Source organism: Eretmochelys imbricata, chromosome 11, assembly GCF_965152235.1.
Source record: "Eretmochelys imbricata isolate rEreImb1 chromosome 11, rEreImb1.hap1, whole genome shotgun sequence".
Taxonomy (NCBI): Eukaryota; Metazoa; Chordata; order Testudines; family Cheloniidae; genus Eretmochelys; species Eretmochelys imbricata.
Genome location: NC_135582.1, coordinates 61,992,200 through 62,004,470, shown reverse-complemented (window position 1 = coordinate 62,004,470; position 12,271 = coordinate 61,992,200). Strand labels below are relative to the sequence as shown.

Sequence of the window (12,271 nt, the reverse complement as noted above, 5' to 3'; positions counted from 1 at the left end):
CTCCAGAAACAGTGTTGAAAAGAGCAGAAGGGAAGGCTCGCCATCTAACAAAAGTCTGCTGGATGTTTCTTCAGCCGTAAGCAGATCCAAATTTAATCACACTACAAGAAGTTACATAAACCAATGGATGTTAATCCACTGTTTAGAGAAAGTGTGAAGCTAAAACAAGGGGGCCACTTCACATATTGCCAAGAGTTAGTCATCCACCCTCTTTGACCAGGAAGAGGACAATGATTGCAAGTGACCGTTGACAGATTTAGGCATTTCTTTTCCCTTAATGAAGTAAATTTCCTGGTTAAGATTCTTTATTCAATTGCATAATGATGACTTGGAAGCAACTTGATTTAGAAATTAGGCTGGTTTGCTAAAGATAATGCGGAAATGAAAAGCTAATTAATGTAGCCTTGTAACAATCTTTTGCAACTTTGTTTTTCAATATAGCTACTGCTAAAATATTTCTGTTTTAAAAAATGTATACTCTCTAAAAATAGAATGGAGAGCACTTAAAACAATCAGTCCCAAAAATAAATGTCTTCTATGAACTACTTTTATCTTATGCGAAATTTTATTCCTATAGCAGTCGCAAGCAATACACTTTCAAAATATCTGCTTTATTTTGCTACATATTTTCTCTCTTTTTCTTTACCTCACCTTCAAGATTTAGAGGGGGAGGGGTGGACTGGTAAAGTATTAGTATAAATTCATGTAGATTTCTAGGTAATTAATAGACTGAATTTAACTGATTAAATTGTTCAGAAAAATTAAGGTCTGATCAGAACTATTGTCAAAAACTCAGATAAAAATCTTGTGTGTGAAAAAGTTTGGTTAATTTTTTTCAGTTCCATTCAGACTTTCCTCCAATTCCTGCTTTCAGATAGAAGTGGAAACACCAGAATACAAGACGACTACTTTTTCTGATATTCTAGACTTGTTCAGAACCAAAGAATACCAAGAAATTAAGCTGCTAACTCCTACAGACCCAAAAAAGACAACCACAAGAAGTGACTTTGGTGTTTGATTTGTAGAGGGAAAATTAGCAAGAATTACAGCTTTCTCCAAGTAACTCCTATTTTGTTTAAGTTCTGTGGGCTAGGAGTTGTCTTCCTGTTCCTTCTATGTATTATAGAGGAACGCTGTGAGGGTAATCATGATAAATAGGTTCTCTGTCACCTTAAATTAATATATTTACCATTAAAAACTTAGGCTCAAGGCCAATGAAAACATACAAGTTTATTTTTAAGTCGAACATAAAAACAAATTAACAGAAATACAAGGTTTTTAAAACAGGAGATGGACAATTAATATATTAATGTCACCATTCTGCAAACACTTAAGCATGTGCTTAACAGTTACCCATGTGCTGAGTATTTGCAATATTGAGGCCTAAACCAGGAAGAGCACATTTCATATATGCACTAGGAAAAAATACTTTAAACCTATTTTAATCCAAAAAATGATCACTAGTCCTTATCTAAATCAATTTTTACCCCCAGATATACAGTTTGGTTAAGAGAAAGTTAAAGAGGAGAAGATATTACCCTTTAGAACAACATTAATAGACTATTAGTACCAAATTCTACTTTTCATTCAACCTATGAAAATGCTACAGTGCAAGAACAGAAAATAGTTCTTTATAGGTTTAAAAATCCTGAAGAGCAGACACTCAAGAAATTTGTAGTTAAACTTCCAACATCTTCCCTATATAAGTGTGCATCCTGTACGCACAGTCTGGAGTAGCTAGCTGTCACTTTAGTCTGTCCCTTAGAGCAGTGTTTTTTAAACTATGGGTCGCGACCCAGTACTGGGTCGCGGCATGTAAGGCACTGGGTCGCCTTGCTCTGGTCAGCACCGCCGACCGGGACATTAGAAGTCCCATGGGCAGTGCTACCCAGCTAATGCAGGCTAGTGCCTACCCGTTCTGATACTGTGCTGCACCCTGGAAGCGGCCAGCAATGGATCAGACTTCTACACAGAGGGGCCACGGGGCTCCGTGCGCTGCCCCTGCCCCAAGCACTGGCCAGTGGGAGCTATGGGAGGGCGGAGGGGGGGCGGTGCCTGCGGGCAAGTGTCACGCGAAACCGCTTACACTTCTCTGCCTAGGAGCCGGCCCTGTTGCTGGCCGTTTCCGGGGCACAGCGCGGGCCATTTTGCCAGGAGAGGCAGGAAGCCTGGCTCTGCACCCCGTTGTGCTGCTGACCGGGAGCCACCAGACGTAAGTCTGCACCCAATCCCACACTCCAATCCCCTGTCCCAGCCCTGAGCCCCACCCCCCAAACCTGGAACCCCTTCCTTCACACCAAACCCCTCATCCCTAGCCCCACCCAGAGCCTGCACCGCCACCCCAGAGCCCTGACCCCCTCCCACAGCCCAGAGCCCCCTCCAACACCCTGAACCCCTCATTCCAGTCCCACCCTGCAGCCCTCACCCCAACACTCTGCCCCAGCCCTGAGCCCCTCCCATACCCCAAACCCCTCATCTCCAGCTCTGCTGGGTTGTAGGATCAACAATTTTCTTCAACAGGGTCCCCAGAAAAAAGATTTGAAAACCACTGCCTTAGAGTATATGAATTACAACAGTTTACTCTTCTACACGTCCAGTCAGCCCACATTGGATAGAAGGGATCTTTGGTTACTTTAAAGACGGGTGCTTACAGCCTTCACATTCAGGCCCTTGATTGAAAAGGGATCACAGTTTTGTCAACAAGCAGTACACAAGCTGATACTGAGGAGGGAAAAAAAAGATGAAATAGGTGTATCTCTGCCCCTGCAGATTATGTCATATCACTGGTGAATAACCTGAGGGAAGGTAGAAAGCAATAGTTAGAAATTTTGCTGAAATAGCTTTTGGAGCTTATGATCACATGAATAAGCCCCAAATTTCAGGCCTCAGAAATTAATGAATTCCACAGGCACAGTTACATATAGTAGACCGTGGGGCTCACAGCAATTACAAGCTCTGCTGACAATGTGCTCACAGGCCTTATAAATTCTTGACAGCTGAAGTTTAAAAATTCAGAGAGAAAAAGTTTTCCCACAAAACAAGAACCCAGGAGTGGGACCTACAGGAGAGGCTCTTTATAGACTCTGTGCCACCCAGTGTATACAGAAGGGTGAAGGCTCGGAAAACAGGTAAGCAAGCACTTCCATCTCAGTGGAGCCACAGGGAACACACCCTCACAAAATGTTTGTGATGTTTGATTGTTTTGCCTTAACCATGTTTTAAACCCATCCTACATATCTTGAGCATTTTAATATATTTGTAATTGAAAGAGCAGGTCTGGCCCAGTAAGTCAGAACAGCAAGACACTGAGTCTGCCTTCCAGCTACAGATGGGAACTTTGGAGCATTTAGTCCCTACACAAATGATGCATGGAAGGTTCTTTCTAGGTTCCATAGCACCAGTTAGGCCTATTACAGTCCTTATCAGACTTTCAAAATAATTTCTACACAAAAAAGGACAGATTATTTTGCATCGTATGAGAATTTAACAAGCACTTTTTTAGATGTTTATTTGAATCAAAGTTGCCAGCCTTCCAAGGTTTGCCCCTGACTATTAAAATCATATTTAGGATAATTTAAGAATGTGCTTGTGTGTCTCTAAGTCTATTGTGCTAAATCTACTACGGTGGTCTATATTAAAAAGAGAATATCTCCCTGATGCTACCATATTGTGGTAGCTGAGACCACAGTCTGACCGACCATGGACCAAAGGTGCTATTATCATTTACTATTTAAATTCTTCATTGCTCTATATTTATTGATCTCTGCCAGATCCTTTACAGTCTATCACAAGGATGGGCTTCCAGGCACGTTGTTAAAAGTGCTGATGAGTATTGTTTTAAAAAAAATGTAGTAGCATGCATGCCCAATAGTTCATTTGAAACACCGAGGGCAAAATTTTCAAAGTTAAGGCCTAATGTTAGGTGCCTAAGTACATAGCCTGATCTTCAGAGTTGCTGTGCACCTTCAGTGCCTTTGTAGCCAGATACCTGAACCTTTCCGTCCGCCCACCCCCACCCCCCAAAATACTATATTAGGAATTAATGTTTTGTGAAATTTAAAATGGGAAAATTAATTTGATGCGTTCTTAAGCTAAGGCATTCTACACAAACTTTTCAGAAGAACACAGAGAACTGATCTGGAATGCTGTATGGGATTTGTTCGGAGACAACTAATGAAGCCTGTTCTTTTTGACTTTCATAAAGTTAATGTGAGGAACCGTGCCGTGATAGAATTCCATTTCTCCTGGGGAGTATGATGGATTGGACCCATATTGGACTGTTTGCCTCAGGACATGCTGGGGAAGTATCCCCAATCTCAGCTGGAAGAAGCTCCCCTCCAGACTGAGGACAGTAGAAAACCTCTCATTCAACCATATCTGAGATTGCGTGTAACCCAACAAGCAGCAACAAACCGAATAAATAAGGTAAAAGTCAAATACCTACCATGCTATTTACTTATTCCTTCAGTTTGCGTACTGTTACAGCCTTGTCCAGGCTGTGTGCCAAGTAATCCTTAGCACAGGCCGAACTTGGTGAGGCAGCATTTCTTGGGCTGATAACTGTAAATTCCATGAAAATTTGTAAGAGGAAAAAAATGCAGATTATGAAATTGCTGCCTCTGGAATGGAATGCTCCAGAACAAGTAGGAAAGCAGAGCTGCAATCCTGAGCATACCCGGTGGGGTCTACAGTGACCATAGACAAATGAGAAGCAAAGGAAATGTTTACTCCTAAAGACAGGGAGGTTAAATGTACTTACGGAACTGTGCTTTTCATCCCTTGTTTGCATTACACAAGCATATCCAGCCATATCAGCTGCTGTAAGCATTCGATAAGGGAAAACATCCACAAGGTAAAGCACCCACAAACACTGGCTGTGCTGTTTGTTTGGCATGTGCTGGGTTGTGCTTTTTCACGGGCAAAAAAAAATGCTCTGTGCCCAATTACTAATGGGAATTTCAGAGGAAGCATAAATATTTTATCCATATAGGGAATGTACATGGTTCTGACCCAATATTTTATTTACATATTATACTAATGTATTTGCATATGCTAATTCAATTTCTACACCAATCCTGGAATTTTTAAAAGCTGCCAGCTGAGACTCACTGGGTGAGAGAGTAAACTGCCCCCAGGATGGTCAGCATCTGCTTCTAGTAGTGGTTCCAACAGACTCAGTCGGAAGACAAACTGATTTTTTTTTAAAGCAAGGATGGTCAGAATCAAACCAAAATGACGTAGGACCCAAAAGGAGAGACTGTAGATGGCGATGCTAGATGGGATGAGTGCTGTGGAAGGTAAAGGGAAAGATCTTAACAACAGTAGAAAGTAGTGGAGAATACACTGTCGTGAGATGAAGAAGGCAGCTGAACATTCAGAGGATGTTGTGGGAGTTGCAGCCAGAGAGAGGACCACAGACTCTCCCTACAAAAGAGGAGAGAAGTGCTCCAGTCACCCCACCCTACAAATTAATTGCCTCCAAAAAAAGGAAAAATAAATAGATTAAATGTGAAAGAATTTAAGAAACCTCCAAAATCAGTTTTAATACCCTGTGCTTTGATACCCTGTGGACCTTATCCTGTAGGGTTCTGAAACTTTTGAGAATTGAAAGTGTTCAGCACCTTGCAGGAGGAGAACCTGTATTCTATTACTAACACTTGCTAGTTTTTCTGTTTGTTTGGGTGGCAGTGGGGTGTTTGGTTTTTTTTAACTTACACTATGAAGGGTAGAGTTTGTTACAATTCACTGTAGGTCTATTTTTTAAAAATAGTTTTAAAAAGAACCCTTACCTTCCCCACCTCATTTATGTAACTTAAATGTATTTATCTAGGAGACACTCAAAATACTGAGCACCAAAATCAAGAATCTGTCCACTAAAAACCTGTTTTTTGCTTAATTCACATTAGATCAACTACCTAAAAATGCAGAAATATATCATACAGCTTGAAGGCACCAGGTTTTAACAATGCTCCACCTCTGCTTTCCAGGCTGTCAGGATACAGCAAGACAAAGAAGAACATAAGCAAAGTGAACAGAGGAGGAGAAGGAAGGTGCTACAGATATGCTTTATTTATATATTCACTGCGTTTAAATCAAGTGGGTCAAGGAACTGTGACCCTCGCCTCTGCTGAAAAGAAGTGGAAGGCCAGAGGGAACAAGTGTAATTAAACACTTAATGAATTATCCATGTATGAAATATTCTCTGAATTCCAAGTAATCCAATGTTAATAAACTAAATATCTACTTTCAAATAGATTAGGTTTATTTTTTGTTAACAGGGTTATTTTTACTGTGGAAAAACTTTTTTAAATGAGGTCTGCAAAAACAACACTTCTGTTTCCACATGGTGTGCCAAGCGGGTGGAATTTCAGGGCTGGCGATAAATTCCTGCTGAACTACTGTAGAGTCCAGAGATCCTACTGTTAGCTGTAAACCGCTTCACTCAAGTAGATCCAGCCAGGAAAGAGGAATGGTAGTGAGGAAAAATACCATATTTCTTCTGCACAAATGTATTATTGTTCTTGTATAACAATCAATAAAATTGTGATCTGCATTCTAAGTAGAAAAATATGGATTTGATTTTAATAAGTGTTTCTTTTATTTTATACATGTTTATATGAGCATTTATTACTGAACAATGCAATTTGTTCCTTCCCCTTTGACCATTATTTTCCCCACCTTGTATACAAACAAAACACCCCCTTCTTTCCCTGGTAGCAGATCCAAAATAAAAATGACACCTTCAAAAATTGCAAAAAAATAGACCTACAGTGAATTGTAACAAACTCTACCCTTCATAGTGTAAGTTAAAAAAAACCAAACACCCCACTGCCACCCAAACAAACAGAAAAACTAGCAAGTGTTAGTAATAGAATACAGGTTCTCCTCCTGCAAGGTGCCGAACACTTTCAATTCTCAAAAGTTTCAGAACCCTACAGGATAAGGTCCACAGGGTATCAAAGCACCTTTACAGGGCAAGTGCTTGGACAGTCTAGGCAGATAATGCCTCATCCTATATGGTTCTTAGCACCACCTGAACGTGCTCAGCACCTTCTATTTCTATTTTCATGAGATGCCACATAAATGTTCATAGCTTTCAGTAAACGAACAGCTTTCCCTCAAATGGAATAGTTTTTCCTACCTCAATGAAGAGTATAAAACAAGTTGTCTGAAGCTTTTAACCTGATTGAGTTACAAAGTCATAAAATTTCAATCATAACATATGCATAAAGACTTTTATTTATTTATTTTTACATTTGCATGACTCAAAATCACAAACAATTTTGCCACAGTTGGAAAAAAAAAAAAAGCCATTTGCGAATATGGTGAACAGCATTCAACAAGGTTTGGGTTCTAGTGGCTTTGGCAACTGTTTGTGGGGTTTGTTTTGAACATGTTATTTCCAGATACATCATTCTCATCTGACAGGAACAATTTAGAGTCTTGAACATTTAGAAAGTCCTCAAGAAAAACATGAGATACATTTAGACAAGAGAAAAAAAGAGAAGACAGCAAAACATAAAAAGAAATAATACTTGCATATACAGGAAAATAATTGTTCCAGAAATAACAGTAAAATGATCTAATTTGAAACTTAATAAAAGACAAAACTATTTTGCTAATTTCTGCAAGAACTGTTATTATTACAAATATTGCTAATATTTTTAATATATTCAGCCAGTCAATTTGAGGTGGACAGTTTATCTTCAGTACTCTTCTCACTATTTTCTTTAGAAGTCAGTTGTTTAGAGAGCAAAGACTTAATTTTTTCAGGTAGTCTTCCCCTTCTTTACTAAGGTAAAGCATGTATGAAAACAAAGGAAAGCCCTTGAAATTTAAGAACTGAAATTTTGCTCAGAGTTTTTAATAGATTATAACCCACATCTGGCTGAATTCCACAGAAATTGCAGGGCACCTTTGTTTTTTCAGAATTAAATCTTTGTCTTGAATTTACTTTAAATCCACTAAAACTCAGGAAATTACCCCAGTACATATTTCCAAACTATGGGGAGAAGAGTTTGAGACTCCTCATTTTAATATTTTGGGGAAGGGGGAAAGTATTGTTTTTAAATACATGAAATCTCTTGCATTTAAACAAGTTTAAAATTGTGATATGCAAGAACAAGGTATTTTCTGCCAGAAGATTAATTTACTGCAGCATTTTATCTGATTAGGATCCCTTTCCTACTCCCCGCTTTCAAATCTGGCCACCATGATCCTTGAATTCGTCAGTCCCAGACTGGATATGGTAGCTCACTGTATGTGTGACTGTAGGAAGAAGCAACACAGAAAGAGTTTGTTACAAACATATCATCCCTTTGTTCTGGCCCCTCCATTGGCTCCTAATCTGCTTCCCCTGCCTGTTCAAGCTTTGATTTCAATGTTCAAAGCCCTCAACGGATCAAGACCCAACTACATCTCATATTGCATCTCTCCATCCATGAACTGCCAGAGAGTTTACAAAACTCAAGATGCATCATATAAGATCTGGAGATCAGCTATTCTCATTCAATGGCTGTGAAATGAGCTTCCAGACAAAGTCAGACTAATTCAGAGTTTGACCAGTTTATGGGCATGCTATAAGACCCTGCTATGTGTGAAAGTCTTCACACCACAGCCAGAATGGGGTGCAGGATACAGAGATTAAATGAAAACAAACAATATAGCCTCCTTTACTTGGGGGAAAGAGAAGTGGAGAAGACTCCATGAACTAGAGACCTCACCTTGTAAGTCTAATTTACTCAGGAAGCACCTCAATAATACAAAAAGAAAAGTGATTGATAGCTGGAGATGCAGACAATTATGAAGAACCCTGAGTAGAGGCAGGGTCTTGGTTATCTTGATAAACAACATGTTGTCAAATAAGAACAATATGACTCAGGGAAGAAGTGACATTATCAAAAACACACTGGGTACAAGCATAAGGACAAGAATAATCATGAATATATCGTGAGCAGGGCTTGATTAATCCCAATTACAAATCAATGGGATCAAGAGACATTAAAGAAACAAATGAATGCACAGATTTGGCGATGCATAATAATTACAGCAGGTGAAACAGGCTGTAGCAGCCTTTCATTAAATTTTATAAAAAACATTGGCAACCAAGCTGACTAGGTTCAATACATGTTTGATGAACGCAAAACAGCAAGCATATAGCTTGGAGACCTGGCAGGTGCATAGCAAGCTGGAAAAAAACTTTGATACCGCTTCACAACAACGTTACCATTCTACAAATAGACTGATGTCAGAAAGGATTTAAAAAGAAACTGGAAATTGCCATACCATCCAGGTGATGACCAGGGCCCCAAAGTGGGTGGCTAAACAAACAAACAAAACAAATCAGACAGATGGGTTAAAGACCATGGCCTTCCCCAATGTTCCTTGAAGAGGAGAAAGCCAGACACAACATGAAATGACAAAGACAGAGAAGCATCTGTATTGATAGGGAAAAAGAAATTGGTGATGTGCCCTAAAAGGAAAGATGACCTGATAGCCTGGCGCTTGTGAGACCTGGGTTCAATTCCCTGCCAGGCAACAGACTTCCTGTGTGATCTGGGCAAGTCCTTACTGTGTGATCTGTCTCAGTTCCCCACCTGTAAAATGGGGATAATAGTGCTTCCCTACTTCACATGGGAGTTGTAAGAACAACACCTTAAACCCTGCAATAGGCTCAGGTACTAGAGTGATGGGGACCATCTAAGCATGACAGATAAATTAGATAAGAAATCTTCATGACAATGCTGATTACAGTAAGGCAAATTTCAAGAGCTCAGAAATCATGAGTCAGACTCTAAGAAATCATGAGAGATTGGTGGCTATCTTACTAGCTTCAGCCCCATTGACAGTCATAGAAGATGGTGACCATTCTGAATAAGAGAAAATTTGTGAATTGGCAGCCTTTCATCATGTTTTCATGAGACAGGTTAAACAATACCCCGAAATTGCTAGACATGATAAAAATCAGAGAAGTTGGCAATACTGTGATTAGAAAACAGATTTCAAAACAAAGACTACTCAATAAGGAGGAAAAAGTATTCCATAAACAGGCTGTCATATGTCCAGAAGAGTCCTAAAAAGAGTGTGAAACAGTGGTTAAATATCCCTGTGGCATCCTGTGTCATTTACATGAATATACATCTACTCTGTAAGGAGGATAGTGATGGGGAAATCTTTATTTAGATTTAGAGCACCATAAGATGGTACAGAAGATGGTACAAAACAAACGTGGAGAAAAACAAGTTTACTGCTTCTAATAGCTTATTATCCAACTCTGCTAAAGTGTGAAACACAGGACAACAATTTAGTCACAAGAAGTTGGAGACAATTTCAGAGTGAATCAGTGTAATAAGCTTACATGAAAGAAGTAGATTTTAAGGAGGTATTTAAAAGTAGAAAATGGAAGGTGCTTAGTACACAGAAATAGTAGGTGATTCCAAGCATAGGTGCAGACTGAAGGAAGGCAAAGATGAATGAGATGGCACGGAGTGGAATGAGCAAGAGAGAGAAGAACAAAATGAAAGCAAAAATATATGTGGGGATAGAGTTTTACACATACTGCTCAGGGCTTTTAGTTCATACAGTTTTGACAACTGACTAGAAAATGCAAAATTATAGTAAAGGATTATTTGCCTTCACCAAAATTGAGTTGTTAGTTTGACTATGATATCTTAGCAGTCATGTTTAGTTTTCCAAAGTACATCTTTTAGTTCACAGTTAGGCAATGTACTGTCATAACTAGTTTTCTACAACAAAGAATATTAATGGACACCAGATTATTTCACATTCTAAAAAGTGACTTCACAGTACTGTGATTTATACAAATAACTTCTCAACTTCTCATTAAGATTTAACCTGTCATAAGGACAGGTGAACACTAGCATGGAATCATTTTGCTCTGAACTCACTAGGCTAAGTCCTTAATGAAATTCAGCCTGCCATCAGTTATATTAGTGGATGATCTGACCCACCTTGAAACTTGATGACTTTGGTTCAGTGGGTTTACACAAAGGTTATTTTTTGTTTTGGTTCACATTCTGAGTTTTGCTTAGAATTTCAGATTGGAAGAAACCCAGAAACTCAAAGTGAAACACCACCTACTTTCCCCAAGTTTCATACCAAATCTTGCATGGTTTCCAACCCAAATTGTAAATCATCTTTATTTCACTCAAAACTTGGCCTAAGTTCACCCTTTCAGCAGTCTTTCCCAAGCAGTCAGAAAAACTAACAGACAACTTAGATCACAACAACCGTGTTAGACTTCAGCACCAGCTATCTCCTGCCTACTATAACTGAAGGAAAGAGGAGTTACTCATCTGATTGTCCTAGAAGAACAGGTCTCACAAAAGGTGCCTATGCAAATTTGCCTATCCTGCACAATGGATGATCTAGATATAGCATTTTACCGGTTATAAAAGTGCATCTACAAATATAATAAAAGTCTAAAAAGCAACTGAAGAAATAACCTTAATAATAAAAACAGAGATGACAGTTTAACCAAGAAAATTATTTACTTTTTGTGGGACATTAAGGATCAGAGGAGTGCTTATTTGTTTAGACACATGCACTCCACTTATCTTAGTCTTTAAGCTGCTTGTGAAATTGATTAAAAAAGCAAAACACAAACATATAAAAGAGCAGCATATTTCTTCCTTCCCCCATAACCCATCATCAGTCAGAACATACAATACAGGTCAAAGTCACTAACATTCATCATCCAAGGTAAAAGATACAGTGGAGTGAATTTTCAGGGTGGAAAGGAAAAAAGGAGGAAGTCACTATGACGATGGGCACATGTACTTAAAATAAAAATGACATAGTCTTCTTGTCCTGTATGCTGGGAAACATATTCATGAATCTATATTAAACAGAAGGTTTAATACTCATACCTGAAAGTGAACTTGGCCTTCTGAGATGTCAGCTGTTCAGTGTGCCCAGTGAGATCCATTTCTCCATCTTCAAAAGATAACTGTGTTGCACCCTATTGAGAGAGTCACATTTTGAAATAAAATATATTTTGATGGGTTTGAAACAATAGTTGTATGATATTTGAATCTCCGCTTGAAATGGAAAACAAGAACAAGCAGAAGTATCTCAGCATTCCAGTTGGCAGTGGAAATGAGAGGTTCTGTTCTATATATAGAACGTAAGGCACTCTGCTGTTTCTCTAAGCACTTTGTATCTGAGGTGCTTTCCTTATTGAACAGAGTCCTTCGCGCTTACAATGACTTTCTGGTTTAATACTCTGGGAAGTCCATCATTATTTGCTTTC

At 39.0% G+C, this 12,271-nt stretch overlaps 1 protein-coding gene across 3 annotated transcripts in view; it reads right to left on the bottom strand.

The window, feature by feature from the left end:
- The window catches only part of PARD3B (par-3 family cell polarity regulator beta), a 615,914-nt gene that overhangs the window by 316,763 nt on the left and 286,880 nt on the right, over positions 1 to 12,271 (bottom strand). For all 3 annotated transcript variants that reach the window (XM_077830252.1, XM_077830251.1, XM_077830253.1), the window contains one exon: positions 11,889 to 11,980. In XM_077830252.1, coding sequence (XP_077686378.1) covers positions 11,889 to 11,980 — 92 coding nt within the window. The remainder of the gene's footprint in view (positions 1 to 11,888; positions 11,981 to 12,271) is intronic.